This window comes from Cervus elaphus, chromosome 5, assembly GCF_910594005.1.
Source record: "Cervus elaphus chromosome 5, mCerEla1.1, whole genome shotgun sequence".
NCBI lineage: Eukaryota > Metazoa > Chordata > Mammalia > Artiodactyla > Cervidae > Cervus > Cervus elaphus.
This window is the reverse complement of record NC_057819.1, coordinates 68,584,581-68,601,653: the sequence shown is the minus strand read 5'-3', so window position 1 is coordinate 68,601,653 and position 17,073 is coordinate 68,584,581. Positions and strand designations below refer to the sequence as shown.

The 17,073-nt window shown below is 38.3% G+C and overlaps 1 protein-coding gene across 1 annotated transcript in view; it reads left to right on the top strand.

Annotated features, from left to right (window-relative positions):
• Window positions 1-15,924, top strand: part of CPE (carboxypeptidase E) — a 146,580-nt gene extending 130,656 nt beyond the window's left edge. The window contains exons 7-9 of the mRNA XM_043902686.1: window positions 941-1,040; window positions 12,825-12,943; window positions 14,741-15,924. Of these exons, the coding sequence (XP_043758621.1) occupies window positions 941-1,040; window positions 12,825-12,943; window positions 14,741-14,839 (318 nt within the window). The 3' untranslated portion in view covers window positions 14,840-15,924. The remainder of the gene's footprint in view (window positions 1-940; window positions 1,041-12,824; window positions 12,944-14,740) is intronic.
• The last annotated feature ends 1,149 nt before the right edge of the window (window positions 15,925-17,073 follow it).

The window sequence follows — 17,073 nt, the reverse complement described above, 5'->3', positions numbered from 1 at the left end:
ATTATCATTTAGAAATAAAGTTGTTTTTGTAGTTTTCATTGTAGTAGTTACTTGCTGACAGCAACTTAATTCAATAGCTTTTTCTCAATATAAAATTTTCTATTTTATTAATAAACCCAGTTTTCAGTTAGTAAGTTCACTGACTTTTCATGCACTGATTTTCAACCAAAATAATATTATTAGTGGGTTTAATGCAAAAATATTCACAGTATGTATATCCTTTTATCTAAAAGGAACAAGTATTGAAGGGCTATAATGTGATATCTTGTTAACTGACAGCTGGCATATAAAGTATACATAGTTAACCAAATTTAAAATAGAAAGCCGGAGAAGGCAATGGCACCCCACTCCAGTACTCTTGCCTGGAAAATCCCACGGATGGAGGAGCCTGGTGGGCTGCAGTCCATGGGTCACTAAGAGTCGGACACAACTGAGCGACTTCATTTCCACTTTTCATTTTCATGCATTGGAGAAGGACATGGCAACCCACTCCAGTGTTCTTGCCTGGAGAATCCCAGGGACGGGGGGGCCTGGTGGGCTGCCATCTATGGGGTCACACAGAGTTGGACACGAATGAAGTAACTTAGCAGCAGCAGCAGCAGCAAAGTAGAAAGAAATGACATACGTTCAGACCAGAGGTGTTTTACATATTGACAGGTTTTTGTTTGTTTGTTTGTTTTGGTGATTTGGAAGGTATTTCAAAGTCTTATTTGACTCAGAATAAGAAATCAATTTTCCAGGGGTTACTTCTCATTTGTCTACTTGAGAAAAAGCAGAGTAAAGAATGTACACAAAATTTAGTGACTTTTTGGGCTTGTTTTGATTCCTAAAAAATAGGAATCTGCAGTATTTTGCTAGAAAATAAGGAGATGTTTGATATTAAGCATGTTTTTAGGTTGTTTCTAATACAAATATTTTTGGTTATTCTTGACCATCACAGATACACCGAGGAGCTAAAGGATTTGTCCGAGATCTTCAGGGTAACCCAATTGCCAATGCCACCATCTCTGTGGAAGGAATAGACCATGATGTCACATCTGGTGGGTATTCTTTGCTGTGATCAGAGGCTCTAGTATTGCATAGGAAACCGTGGCTACTTCTTAGCATCGTTATATTCTTATACTGTTCTTTGCAAAGCAATTAAATGCCTCATGTCTCTTTACACTGTCTCTCTCCAGCTTTGATCTGGTTAAATTTTTATCTGGGGAACAGGTCAGGCAGTTACTTAGGATGGCTGCTCTATTTAGAAATTGGGGTGCAGCAGGTGGCATAGTTTCCTCAGCTGTCTCACCCCAGAGCTGTGAGGTTGGGCCATCTGTGAGGCTCTGCAGTTGTCAAGGCAAAGGAAGATGAACCAGTTGGAATTAAAATGCTGTATCTTAATGATCTCTCCTAAGAAGAGGTTTTAAAGTGCTGTTAATTGGTGGACCTCAGGAGGGAGCAGAAGAGTAGGAAGAAGGGTAACTGCCTGTGTTTTATTGTCTAGGATTTCCCATCCATTTCTTCATTTGATCTGTGTCATAAAGCCAGATGTATCCAAGGTTGAAAAGGACCTTACAGGGTTGAAGTTGATGTTTGTTATTTCTAGGTTTAAAGCCCTCTTTCCATTTTCCTAGTTTGGGGGAAATGGTGTGTTTTTCTGGCAAACTTGTCTATTCCAGTTAATAAACATCTTTCCAACTCATTTTAGTGTAATTCTCATTTGTTGGTATCTTATCAAAAACAACAATATCTTTTTAGCTATTAACTCTACAAGTTTCAAGACCTTTGCATTAGTTAACCTTTAAATTAGTTCCCAAACATCCTATACCATTAACTCTTATTTAACCTCCACATTTATAATTTGTATTTTTTAATCTTGATTTTTTTTCTAAAATTCCATTTATTTATTCAAACGACAGTGCTTATCAACACCTGATGAAGTGCCAGCCCACCTTCTGAACCAATATACCAGAATCTGTGCCAAATTATTGCTCCCTTCACCCCCGGGGACGGACTTCTTGAAGGACCTAGGCCGTACACCTTATGGCCACAATCAACTGCTTTTGTTAACCTTAGTAACATGTAAACATTATTTTCTCTGCATTCCAGATGTGAAAATTTTAGGAAAATCTCACATTGGCAGTATAAATAGGTAGAAAGGAATGAAATCTGAAGAGCAGGTTCTGGGACTGCAGCTTTTTTAAAAATTAATTTATTTTTTATTGAAGGATAATTGCTTTACAGAATTTTGCTGTTTTCTGTCAAACCTCAACATGAGTCAGCCATAGCTATATATATGTCCCCTCCCTTTTGAACCTCCCTCCCATCTCCCCCCATCCCATCCCTCTAGGTTGATACAGAGCCCCTGTTTGAGTTTCCTGAGCCACACAGCAAAGTCCCGTTGGCTATCTATGTTACATATGGTAATGTAAGTTTCCATGTTACTCTCTCCACACATCTCACCCTCTCCTCCCCTCTCCCCATGTCTGTAAGTCTGTTCTCTATGTCTGTTTCTCTATTATTGCCCTGTAAATAAATTGTTCAGTACCATTTTTCTAGATTCCATATATATGCGTTAGAATACAGTATTTATCTTTCTCTTTCTGACTCACTTCACTCTGTATATGTTCTAGGTTCATCCACCTCATTAGAACTGACTCAAATGCATTCCTTTTTATGACTGAGTAATATTCCATTGTGTATATGTACCAGAACTTCTTTATCCATTCATCTGTCGATGGGCATCTAGGTTGCTTCCTTGTTCTAGCTTTTGTAAATAGTGCTGTAGTGAACAACGGGCTACATGTTTCTCTTTCAATTTTGGTTTCCTCAGGGTATATGCCTAGAAGTGGGATTGCTGGGTCATATGGTGGTTTTATTCCTAGTTTTTTTTTTTTTTTTTTAAGGAATCTCCATACCATCTTCCATAATGGCTGTATCAATTTACATTTCCAGCAGAAGTGCAAGAGCATTCCTTTTTCTCCACACCCTCTCCAGCATTTATTGTTTGTAGGCTTTTTGATAAGGGCCATTTTGACTAGGGTGAGGTGATATCTCATTGTAGTTTTGATCTGCACTTCTCTAATAATGAGCAATATTGAGCATCTTTTCATGTGTTTGTTATCCATCTGTATGTCTTCTTTGGAGACATGTCTGTTTAGGTCTTTTTCCCGCTTTTTGATTGGGCTGTTTGCTTTTCTGGCAATGAGTTGTATGAGCTACTTGTATATTTTGGAAATTAACCCTTTGTCAGTTTTTTTCATTTGCTATTGTTTTCTCCCATTCTGAGGGTTGTCTTTTCACCTTGCTTATAGTTTTCTTTGCTGTGCAAAAGCTTTTAAGTTTAATCAGGTCCCACTTGTTTACTTTTGTTTTTATTTCCATTACTTTAGGAGGTGGGTCATAGAGGATCTTGCTTTGATATATGTCATCAAGTATCCTACCTATGTTTTCCTCTAAGAGTTTTATAGTTTCTGGTCTTACATTTAGGTCTTTAATCCATTTTGAGTTTATCTTTGTGTGTGGTGTTAGGAAGTGTTCTAATTTCCTTCTTTTACGTGTAGCCGTTGAGTTTTCCCAGCACCATTGATTGAAGAGGCTCTCTTTGCCCCATTGTATTTTGCCTCTTTTGTCAAAAATAAGGTACCCATAGGTGCATGGTTTTTTGTGTTTTTTTTTTTCTGGGCTCTCTATTTTGTTCCATTGGTCTGTATTTCTGTTTTTGTGCCAGTACCATACTGTCTTGATGACTGTAGCTTTGTAGTATAACCTGAAGTCAGGAAGACTGATTCCTCCAGCTCCATTGTTTCTCAATACTGCTTTGGCTAATCAGGGTCTTTTGTGTTTCCTATGAATTGTGAAATTTTTTTGTTCCAGTTCTATGAAAAATACCATTGGTAATTTGATAGGGATTGCATTAAATCTGTAGATTGCATTTGGTAGTATAGTCATTTTCACAATATTGATTCTTCCTACCCAGGAACATGGTATATTTCTCCCTCTGTTTATGTCTTCTTTGATTTCTTTCATTAGTGCCTTATAATTTTCTGTGTACAATTCTTTTGTCTCCTTAGGTAAGTTGCTTCCTAGATATTTAATTCTTTTTGTTGCAATGGTGAATGGGATTGATTCTTAATTTCTCTTTCTGATTTTTCATTGTTGGTATATAGAAATGTAAGTAATTTCTGTGTATGGATTTTGTATCCTGCAACTTTGCTAAATTCACTGATTAGCTCTAGTAATTTTCTGATACTATCTTCAGGGTTTTCTATGTACAGTATCATGTCATCTGCAAACAGTGAGAACTTTACTTCTTCTTTTCCAATCTGCATTCCTTTTCTTTCTTTTTCTTCTCTGATTGCTGTAGCTAAAACTTCCAGAACTATGTTTAATAATAGTGGTGAAAGTGGGCACCCTTGTCTTGTTTCTGATCTTAGAGGCAATGTTTTTGGTTTTTCACCGTTGAGAATAATGTTTATGGCCTTTACTATGTTGAGGTAGGTTCCTTCTATGCCCATTGTTTGAAGAGTTTTAATCATAAATGGGTGCTGAATTTTGTCAAAGGTTTTTTTCTGCATCTATTGAGATTATCATATGGTTTTTATCTTTCAATTTGTTAATGTGGTGTATCACATTGATGGATGTCCATATATTGAAGAATCCTTGCATCCCTGGAACAAACTCAACTTGATCATGATATATGAGTGTTTTGATGTATTGCTGAATTCTGCTTGCTAAAATTTTGTTGAGGATTTTCGCGTCTATGTTCATCAGTGATATTGGCCTGTAGTTTTCTTCTTTTTTGTATTGTCCTTGTCTGGTTTTGGTATCAGGGTGATGGTGGCCTTATAAAATGAATTTGGAAGTGTTTCTTCCTCTGAAATTTTTTAAAAGCATTTTAGAAGGATCGGCATTAGTTCTCTAAATGTGTGATAGAATTCTCCTGTGAAGCCATCTGGTCCTGGGCTTTTGGTTTTTTAGGGGGGATGTTTGATCACAGTTTCAGTTTCAGTGCTTGTAATTGGGTTGTTCATAATTTTAGGTTATCTATTTTATTGCCATATAATTTTTCATAATAGTCTCTTATAATCCTTTGTATATCTGCATTGTCTATTGTAACCTCTCCTTTTTCATTTCTAATTTTGTTTATTTGATTCTTCATTTTTTTCTTTATGAGTCTGGCTAAGGGTTTGTAAATTTTGTTTATCTTCTCAAAGAACCAACTTTTAGTTTTATTAATCTTTACTATTTTTTTTTTATTTCTTTTTCATTTATTTCTGCTCAGATCTTTATGATTTCTTTCCTTCTACTAATTTTTTTTTTTTTGTTCTTCTTTTTCCAGTTGCTTTAGGTGTAAAGTTAGGTTGTCTATTTGATGTTTTCCTTGTTTCTTGAGGTAGGATTGTATTTCTATAAACTTCCCTCTTAGAACTGCTTTTGCTGCATCCCATAGGTTTTGAGTTGTTGTGTTTTCACTGTCATTTGTTTCTAGAAATTTTTTTGATTTCCCCTTCGATTTCTTCAGTGACCTGTTGGTTGTTTAGAAATGTGTTGTTTAATCTCCATGTGTTTGCATTTATTACAGTTTTTCTTTCTTTCTTTCTTTCTTTTTGTGATTGATATCTAGTCTCATAGCATGTCGTGGTCAGAGAAGATGCTTGATACGATTTCAATTTTCTTAAATTAACTGAAGTTTGATTTGTGACCCATGATGTGGTCTATCCTGGAGAAGGTTCCAGGTGCACTTTAGAAGGTATATTCTTCTGCATTTGAATGGAATATCCTGAAGACATCAATAAGATCCGTCTCATCTAATGTATCATTTAAGACTTGTGTTTCCTTATTAATTTTCTGTTTTGATGATATGTCCATTGGTGTCAGTGGGGTGTTAAAGTCTCCTACTATTGTTGTGTTACTGTCAGTTTCTCCTTTTATGTCTGTTAGTGTTTGTCTAATATATTGAGGTGCTCCTATGTTGGGTGCATAGATATTTACAATAGTTATATCTTCCTCTTGAATTGATCCCTTGATCATTATGTAGTGTCCTTCCTTATCTCTTGTAATCTTTATTTTAAGGTCTATTTTGTGTGATATGAGGATTTCTACTCCAGCTTTCTTTTGCTTCCCATTTGCATGGAATATATTTTTCTGTCCTCTCACTTTCAGTCTGTATGTGTCTTGAGGTCTGAAGTGGATTTCTTGTAGACAGCATATATATGGATTTATTTATTTATTTATTTGGTATCCATTCAGCCACTCTGAATGGTTGGAGCATTTAATCCATTTACATTTAAAGTAATTATTGATATATATGTTCCCATGCCATTTTCTAATTATTTGGGGTTGATTTTGTAGATCTCTTTTCTTCTGTTGTTTTTTTTTTTTGACTATGTAAGTCCATATAACATTTGTCATAAAGCTGGATGGTGGTACTGAATTCTCTTAACTTTTGCTTGTCTGAAAATCTTTTTATTTCTCCAACAATTTTGAATGAGATCCTTGCTGGGACAGTAATCTTGGTTGTAGATTTTTCCCTTTCAATATTTTAAATATATCCTGCCATTCCCTTCTGGCCTTTAGAATTTCTGCTGAAAGATCAGCTGGTAAGGGCATGGGGTTTCCCTTGTATGTTACTTGTTGCTTCTCCCTTGCTGCTTTTAATTGTAGGGAATATGCTTCCCTGGTGGCTCAGATCGTAAAGTGTCTGCCTGCAATGTGGGAGACCTGGGTTTGGTCACTGGGCCAGGAAGATCCCCTGGAGAAGGAAATGGCAACCCACTCCAGTACTCTTGCCTGGAAAATTCCATGGACAGAGGAGTCTTGTAGGCTACAGTCCATGGGGTCACAAAGAGTCAGACACGACTGAGCAACTTCACTTCACTTCACTTTGCTATGCACAAACCTGTATTATAATTAACAGGGCCTCTTTGCAAAATAAGAATAACTTTCTCATCTCCCCCAGGTGAAGGGCTGGGAGCAGTAAAAGGTACATCGTGGAAAGACATCTTGAAAACAAGATGTTGAAGTACTGATGTGACTGATGGAAAACCGTTAGTGACTGTTCCCATAGCCAGAGCCTTGAGGGAGTTGCTGAGAAAGGGTATCACTAGTCAAAGGGCTAAAGAAAGTCATGAAAGGCCTGGAGGTTTGACATTGAGGACTGTGCATTGTATATCTTTATCCCCGATCTGAGATTGTAAAGAATAGATATCTCCAGTGCACGAGTAAGGAAGTATAAATTAACAATAAAAGGCATGCAAGGATTAGTATCTGGGCTTTTGCCTGTAATTGGCATCAGTCCCCTGATCCCCACTTTATTTCTGAGTCTTCTTTTTCCTTATTGTTCTGTGGCACCACTCCCTCAGGTCGGTTTGTTGTTGGGCTGGTCCCAACATTAATATTTTTTGTGTGTGTTTAGTTTTTGTTAGTATGATTAGTATGTGTCTTGGCCTGTTTCTCCTTGGGTTTATCCTGTATGGGGCTCTTTGTGCCTCTTGGACTTGGTTGACTGTTTCCTTTTCCATGTTGGGGATAATTTTCAACTATAATCTCTTCAAAAATTTTCTTATACCCTTTCTTTTCTCTTCTTCTGGGACCCCTATAATTCGAATGTTGGTGAATTTGACATGGTTCCATAGGTCTCTGAGACCGTCCTCAGCTCTTTTAATTCTTTTTACTTTATTCTGCTTCTGAGAAGTTATTTCCATCATTGTATCTTCCAGCCCACTGATTCATTCTTCTGATTCAGATATCCCGCTATTGGTTCCTTCTAGAGTGTTTTTAGTTTCAGTAATCGTGTTGTTTGTCTCTGTGTTTATTCTTTAATTCTTCTAGGTCTTTGTTAATTGATTCTTGAATTTTCTCCATTTTATTTTCAAAGTTTTGATTATCTTTACTATCGTTATTCTGAATTCTTTTCCAGGTAATTTTCCTATTTCCTCTTCATTTATGTGGACTTCTGTGTTTCTAGTTTGTTCCTTCATTTGTGCAGCATTTCTCTGCCTTTTCTTTTCTTTTTTTTAAGTTATTGTGTTTAAGGTTTCCTTTTCCCAGGCTTGAAGGAAAGTTGAATTCTTTCCTTGAAGAAGGTTGACTTCTTTCTTCCTTTTGGTTTCTGCCCTCCTAAGATTCACCTGGTATTTGTGTGAGCTTCATATAGGGTGAGATTTGTGCTGAGTTTTTGGTTGCTTGTTTTTCCTCTGATGGGCAAGGCTGAGTGAGGTGGTAATCTGATGTCTGCTGATGATTGCGTTTGTGTTTTTGTTTTGTTTCTTGTTTAGATGAAGCATTCTGCACAGGGTGCTACTGGTGATTGGGTGATGCTGGGTCTTTTATTTCAGTGGTTTCCTTTGTATGAGTTCTCACTATTTGATACTCCTTAGGGTTAGTTCTCTGGTAGTCTAGAGTCTTGGAGTCAGTGCTCCCACTCCAAAGGCTCAGGGTTTGATCTCTGGTCAGGAATGAAGACCACAAGTGATTTGTTATGGCATTAAGTGAGATTAAAACAAATATCCAAATGAGAAACCAAAGATGAACCCCAGACAAATGCAGTTACAAAATCAGGCAAATAATAGTTAAAATAATGGAATATACACATATACATATACACCCATGAGCAAAGTGAAAACAATCCAACAAAAATAAAGTACAGTACATTGATCCAGCGAACAGAGGAAATAAAAAATTATATTTACTAGTTAAGAATAAAACTAACTTAAGAACAAACTGGAAAACAAAGCTTAAAGCAAGGTGCCAAGTGGGGAATGAAGCAGTGAAAACAAAACTAACAAATATGTTAAGAGGAAAGGAAAGAAAGAAAGAATAGATATGCAAGGTTAAATAGGGGTAGGTGAAGAAGATTTATATACGTTAAAGATTAACTGCAAGGGGAAAAGAACAGTAGGAAACGCAAAGGAATAAATGTAGAAAAAATATAATAGGTTTAAAAAATTAAAAATTAAAATTATTAAAAATAGAAAAGAGGAAAAAAAGGAAGAAGAAAGAAAAAGGGGGGTGGGGGGAGGAAAACTCCACAGAACTGCAAAAGTGCAGTGTAGAGGCAAAGGTTTATAACAACAATAGAAAATGTGACTGGATATGCACATATACATATACACCCATAAGCAAAGTCAAAACAGTCCTACAAAGATAAAGTACAATATATTGACCCAGCAAACAAAGGAAACCAAAAATTATACCTACCAGAACAAAACTAATTAAAGCACAAACTGGAAAACAAAACTAAAGAAAGCTGCCAATTGGGGAATAAAGCAATGAAGATAAAACTAACAAATATGTTGAGAGGAATGGAGAGAAAGAAAAGAAAGAAAGAATAGATATGCAAAGTTAAATAGAGATAGATAAAGAAGATTTATATATGTTAAAGATTAACTGCAAGGGGAAAAGAACAGTAGGAACAGCAAGCAAAGGAATAAGTGTGGAAAAAATAATAATACGTTTAAAAAATTAAAAATTAAAAACAAACAAACAAACAAAAAAAACCAGAAAACAAAAAGAGGAAAACTCCACAGAACTGTAAAAGCCAGTGTAAAGGCAGAAGTTTATGACAACAATACAAAATGTGACTGAGGGAAAAAAAGAAAAAACTCAAAAGCTTAATTGGATTTCTTAATGCCAATAAAATCAACAACTATAACAGAGGGGGAAAAAAGAAAAAGCAAAAAGAAGAATAATAAATGTTTTTCTTGAGTCAGTGCTGTAAGGGTCCTTTCCCACGCTGGGAGTCACAGTCCACCTCACCTCCCTAGGATGCCCTCCAATACTGTGCTGATATCTGAACCTGCTGTGGGGGCTGCTCAGATTCTAATCTGATCTTACTCCTGTGTGTTCTTGCCTCCAGTGTCCACAGCTATCAGAGCTAGTGCATTTTCTTTTGTGGGCGCTCTCAATGGCCTTTTATACATTCCATAGACACAAAATCTGCTTAGTTGGTTGTGTGGATTTAATCTGCAGCTTGTACATCTGGTGGGAAGGTTTTGAATCTTCTTTCTTAGCCTCACTGCCCCTGGGTTTCAGTTGCAGTTTTATTCCCACCTCTGCATGTGGGTCGTCCAGTGGGGTTTGCTCCTGAGGCTGCCCTGGAGGACTTGGGTCTGCCCCAGTGAGGGCCAGGTGTGGAGGTGGTGTGGCTGCTTGGGTCGCAGGGGTTCTGGCAGCACCAGGTACTCAGGGGGGTTGGCGGCTAGGGCAGCAGGAAACAGTGCTCTAGAAGGGATGGCAAGTAGTCTTAGCCAATACACTCCAGTATTCTTGTTTGGAGAACCCTCTCTCTGACAGAGAAGCCTGGCAGGCCACAGTCTACAGAGTAGCAAAGAGTCGGACACGACCAAAGTGACCCCACGTGCATAAATGCAAGGCTATTTTTTTTGACTATGGCATCTCTGCCCCAGTGAGAGTTGAGCATGAACATGGCGCAGCTGCTTGGGTTTTGGGGACCCTGGCGGCGCCAAATGTGCAGGGACACAGACCGCTTCCCCTGCAGGAGTTATGGCCCTACCAGAGTCTTTTTTGAGCCTCTTGTGGCTGGTGCTCAGAAGGCCTCTGTGGCCCGTCTTTCTTCACAGCTCCACCCATTCAGGCACTTAGAGGCTCCTTTGCCTGGGGTCCTTCTCTGTTGTTCGCTGTGTCAGGCACATAGAGGGGCCCCCTGGCTGGGGTCGTACTCTGTAGATCAGCACATGGGACACTTAAAGGGGCACCTGGGTGGGCTCCTACTCTGTAGTTTGGTGCATCAGTCACTGAAAGGAGCACCCTGGATGGGGTCCTACTCTGTAGTTCAGTGCAGTCGGGCATTTGATGGGCCAGCCTCTGTTGTTCAGATGCCAATGCTGGCGTGTGGGGAGAGAGAGGCTATGGTGATGGCTCCACCCCATATGTGTGACTCAGCAGTATTGCCTTGCTTCCATGGTTGCCTGGCTTTCTTCTACCAGCATTTCCCACCACTGTCTCCTCCCTCACATCCCCTCAATCCATCTTTCTGCAGTCAACAGCAGCCCTCACCCTGAGATTGCTCCACAATCCCTAAACTCCAGCTCCCAGCAGCTGCCCCTTCCAGGAGACCAGCATTCCTGCCCGGGGTATGTATGGCTGTGGCAAGGACTGTCTGATTCTCATTCCATTTAGGCTGCCACAGATCAGCTGTTTTACTCTCAGCCTTAAATGTTTCTCCTCTGACTCAGACCTGATGTGGGGTCTGACCCCTGCTTCAGTTCCCCCACCCACCAGAGGCAGATCCAGTCCTACTATCACTCCTGTTCCCCCCCCCCCCCCCACTTCCTTCATCCTACCGAGTTTTGCGTGGGTCTTTATGTTCTTTTCCGCTGGTCAGGTCCTCCTGTCCGCTCTCAGCTGGTGTTCTACATGCACTTCTGTGTCTGAAGGTGTGTTCCTGATGTATCCATGGAGAGAGATGTACTCCACGTCCACCTACCCCTCCGCCGTCTTGTTCTCCCTTGACACTGCAGCTTTTCAAGGGCAGCATAGGGTAGTCAGGAGAAACAAGCAATGCGGCAGTGGAGTCAAAGGTGGGGAGAAAACCTAGTGCCTTGTCTGGGAAGCCTGAAAGTGTTTCAGGAGAGATGAAATGTGAACTGTCAGGAAAGATGCACCTTTGAATGAGGCACTGTGGAGGCTTGATGAGCCTATTTCAGTGGACTGTGGAGGAGGAGAAAAGGGCCTGAAATGGGGAGTATTGACAAGTCTTTCTAGAACTTTTGCTGTAAAGTGAAGAGAAATGAGACACTAGCTTAAAGATGTAGAGTCCAGAGAGGAGAAGAGATGGTGATGGGAGCTTATTTTTTCAGATGGTTTCCATATTCACAGTGAAATATTAATACAATGTGAAGCATCAACTAAGAGTGAGGATGAAGAGAATGCTGTACAGGTGTTAGGAAAAGGGAGAATTCCACTTGGACCTTGCTATTCAGAGTGTGGCCCCTACCAAGATTGAATTCAGCATCACCTGGAACTAGCTAGAAATGCAGAATCTCAGGCCTCACCCCAGATCTAGGGAATTAGAATTTGTTCCTTACTATTTCCCAGGTGATTGATGTGCACTAATCTAGGAAACAGGAAAGTGAAAGGACTTGAGAGGAAGACAGCGCAGGACAGGGCCTTGTGTTTGTAGACAGGGGACAGCTCATCATCGGTGTGTGTTTTCCCGAGCCCCTTGCAGCCACAGAGGCAGGCAGAGAGTAGAGGGGTGGGTGTTTCCCAGTGCTGGTGGCTTGCCAGGCATATAAGCAGGTGGGGAACAGTACATCAGTTGAAGGAGACATGTGAGTGGATGACTGGGGAGCCTGGGAACCTAAGCTGCTCAAGGAGAGGATGTAGGTGCAGGAACACAACTCTGCTTAGAAATCCTCTGGAAAACTGGTTGAAAATGCAATCTTAGAAAGCAGGCCAGACCAGCTATTCTGAGTCTTTAAAAATCTAAATTCTAACACATCCCTCGGGATTTCCAAAGAGATGCCATTGGGTCACACTTTGTGAGATGCCTACCCAGACTCTCAGATCTTCACAGCCAGATGGCAGTAAGAATCAAATCATGGTGCCAGCAGCTTGGGGACTTGAGAATATCCATTAATCTGTGTTATTTCTGATGTGAATATGATGGTTCATCATATTAGAAGATTCATTAGATATCATTAATATCTGTAAAACTGCTATAAGAAATGGTGCTTTCTAGAGAGTGTCATACTCTTTTCAATGGAATTTCATGAAATTCTATAAATATCTAAAGACAGGGAATAAAAATTGAATTTAGGTGGCATAACTATGCATTTCTCATCTGTGCCTGTGACTTGATATTCTGTTCCCCACAGCAAAGGATGGTGATTACTGGAGATTGCTCGTTCCTGGAAACTATAAACTTACAGCCTCAGCGCCAGGCTATCTGGCAATAGCAAAGAAAGTAGCAGTTCCTTATAGCCCTGCTGTCAGGGTAAGTGATTGTGATAATAGCTAAAATTTATTAAGCACTTACCGTGGGTCAGGCATATTTAAATCATTATATTTAGCTTTCATAATAACTCCATGATGTAGAATTATTATTACCCTGTTGTCCATGTGTTAAGAGATGAGAAAACTGAGGCCTCGAAAAGTTAAGTGACTTGTGCAGAGGCTCAGTGTTTAATTTAATAACACTCAGTGTGAAACTCTGTTACCATTTCTCATTTTCTGAGGATATCCACGAAAAAAATTAAATAAAACTTTAAATTAAGCTTCTATTTGCTGATCTTGATTTACATCTAAATAATGCTCTGTTTATCTTTTTATCCCTAACAGCTAGTATCATACCTTACTCAATAAGTATTTTGAAAAATAAATTAGGCCTGCAACATAATTTTAGGCGCTAAACATCTATTAAGCACATACTATGAGCAAAGTCAGGTCTCTATGATAAGAACTATAAAAAATGATACCTATTTAAGTAGATGCCATTTATTGGTATTTTACTAGTAAGGGTGATGGTGATGAGACCAAAATTTTCATAGAGCATGATTATACTATTATCCTTGTAATATATTACTATGGAATGGCCTACAGGATTTCCAATTGAAAGCCTTACTTGAAAAGAATTTATTGTATTTTTGGTTATATACCCAAAGTTTGGAGTATAAATGCTTGGATTTGCAAGCTAAATATCTTGGGTTTTTAAATGGTCCTTTGGTTTTGATTGTATGTGTTTATTAGGATGGATATGTATTAAAATCAGGAGGTAAATTTGAACAAATAAATCCTGGAAAAATGTGCCTTCAGAGTCAGGTTATAAAAGATTTCAACTATTTTGACCCTTGGCCTTTCTGCTATGTGTTAATTCAAGGAGGTATTGAGTAGTCACACTGTTAAATAACCATAAGCTTGAATGGCCAAATAAAAGAGCTCTTAGCTCCATGTGGAATGGAGCAGGGCTATTTCATGGGTCAAAAAGAGGTTGCATATTTTAAATAGTCCTTTGTGGGGAAATGTATGAATTCTCCATAGACCTAATGAGGATGACCAGTCTATAGGAGAGTTGAGCTCCTGGGTTACTGATCTTCATGGTGGTTTGGAGGTGTGTGTATTTCCATCAGTTCTTTCACAGATTCAAGATTCTGGAAAACAGAACCCTGTAAAAGCTATGTATGGGGTTTTTTTTTTTTTAATTTTTATTTTTAATTAGAAGATAATTCCTTTACAATATTGTGATGGTTTCTGCCATACATCAGTATTAATCAGCCCTAGACAGAGTGAAGTAAGTTAAAAAGAGAAAGACAATATTAATGCACATATATGGAATCTAGAAAGACAGGACTGATGATCCTGCTAGCAGGGCAGCAAAGGAGACACAGGCGTAAAGAACAGACGTTTGGACGCAGTGAGGGAGGAGACAGTGGGGTGATGTGAGAGAAGTTACATCTTTTTATGGGAGAAAAGACTGTCTTTAAATAATCTGCCTATAAATAATCTGCTTTCCAATAATCCTGTGCATGTGCTAAATTGATTTAGTCATGTCCGATTCTTTGAGACCCTATTAGATCAAAGCACATTTCAAACATAATGACTTTTCCCCTAGCTATTCTTTTTCCCCAAAAGTATCTTTTTGGTTATCATGAGAGATTTTTTAGGATTTACTTTAATTCAGATGGCTAGATTGAGATTATTCTAATAAACTCTAAACCTGCTCTTCATTTTTAATTTTAGTTTTTATAAGTGCATAATCAATTTGATAATAATATATTATTATTTTCTCCTTTAGGTTGATTTTGAACTGGAGTCATTTTCTGAAAGGAAAGAAGAAGAGAAGGAAGAATTAATGGAATGGTGGAAGATGATGTCAGAAACTTTAAATTTTTAAGAAGGCTTCTAATTAATTGCTTTTAATCTATATAATGTATGTAGTATGATGTAATGTGGCCATTTTCTTTTAGATTTTGTGCAGTTAATATTTAACATTTATTTTTGATCATTTAAATATTAATAAACATTACTTAAAATAGACTCTTAGGTTAAAATATAAGAACATGGTCTATAACATTCTTTTTCCTATATATGTGATACAGAGGACTGTAGAGGAGATTTAAGTGATTATACCATTTTAGGCTTAGATATAATATTCCATGTGTTATTTATAGTACAGAACTTTTTGAGTAATTCTAGCTTTTAAAAATTAGTGAGTCCACTGATGGTTGCCATAGGGGAAGAAGAGATAGGGAGTCTGGGATCAGCATGTACACACTGCTGTATTTAAAATGGATAACCAACAAGGTCCTACTGTATAGTACAGAGAACTCTGCTTAGTGTTATCTGGCAGCCTGGAGGGGAGGGATATTTGGGAGAGAATGGATACATGTATATACATGATTGAGTCCCTTTGCCATACACCCAAAACTATCACAACATTGGTAATCGACTATACTCTAATATAAAGTAAAAAACTTTAAAAATCCTAAAAAAAAAAAAAAATAAGGAAAATGTATTTGAAAAAGCATCTGTGCTATGGATACAGGGGGAGAGTAAACAAGGGGTACTTTGACATGATAAAAGTTAAAAGCAAAAAAAAAGAAAAAATAGTGAGTCCTTTTAATTAATGTATTTGGTGACAGTGTCACATAATGAATACCATTGGAAAGGTCAACAGCTACAGCTTGAGTTGTGAACACCATACTGAAAGACTTAAACAGTCCTGTATTAATCATCATTGTGTATTGTACTGTCTAGCTATAGGAGTATGATCTTGTTAACGCATTCTTGACGGCAATAAAATGTACATGTTTAGTGAGAAGTTTTACGAAAGAAGTGGAAATTGATTTCTTGCTGTATACATTGGCACAATAGTGTTATATTATTCAGTGTGCTAACACTACTTCAAAGGGTAGGGTTTCTCTTGGTTGTAGATTGTCTCAGAATTGCATTCTGAATGAATAAAGATTTTAAAAAATCCCTATGGTATGTATTTTAATTCTCTATTATTTTTGGTCTACAGTTTTGATCTTGTGATAAAAAACATATTCCCTTGAGAGCATCCTTTCATTGATTCATCTTCTATAATTTTAAATTTATTAAGTTACTGCTGTATGCCAAGCACAGTGCAAGCACTGCACTGCGTGCACTGTGTATATTGTTTTGGTGGACAAAATGTGATTCCATTGATCAGGTGTGGACATAAACTTTAAATACATATACACAAAAATGAATATGTAATTAAGCATTGTGATGAGTAAAGTGATAGGAAGGACTAGAGTGTGGATAAAAAGAAATGTCAGAGCAACTTGCTTTAGACTAGATTCAGGGATGGCCTCTCAGTGCAAGTTAAGCCCATACTTAGACTATGAGCTCAGTTCGGTCAGTTCAGTTGCTCAGTCGTGTCCGACTCTTTGCAACCCCATGGACTGCAGCATGCCAGGCCTCCCTGTCCATCACAAACTCCCGGAGTTTACTCAAACTCATGTCCATTGAGTCGGTGATGCCATCCAACCATCTTATCCTCTGTCATCCCGTTCACCTCCTGCATTCAATCTTTCCCAGCATCAGGGTCTTTTCAAATGAGTCAGTTCTTCACATCACGTGACCGAAGTACTGGAGTTTCAGCTTCAGCATCAGTCCTTCCAATGAATATTCAGGACTGATTTCCTTTAGGATAGACTGGTTGGATCTCCCTGCAGTCCAAGGGACGCTCAAGAGTCTTCTCCAACACCACAATTCAAAGGCATCAGTTCTTCCGCACTCAGCTTTCTTTATAGTCCAACTCTCACATCCATACATAACTACTAGAAAAACCATAGTTTTGACTAGACAGACCTTTGTAGGAAAACTAACGTCTCTGCTTTTTAATAAGCTGTCTAGGTTGATCATAACTTTTCCTCCAAAGAGCAAGTGTCTTTTAATCTTATGACTGCAGTCACCATCTGCAGTGATTTTGGAGCCCCCCAAAATAGAGTCTGTCATTGTTTCCACTGTTTCCCCATCTATTTGCCATGAAGTGATGGGACCAGATGTCATGATCTTAGTTTTCTGAATGTTGAGCTTTAAGCCAACTTTTTCACTCTCCTCTTTCACTTTCATCAAGAGGCTCTTTAGTTCTTTGCTTTC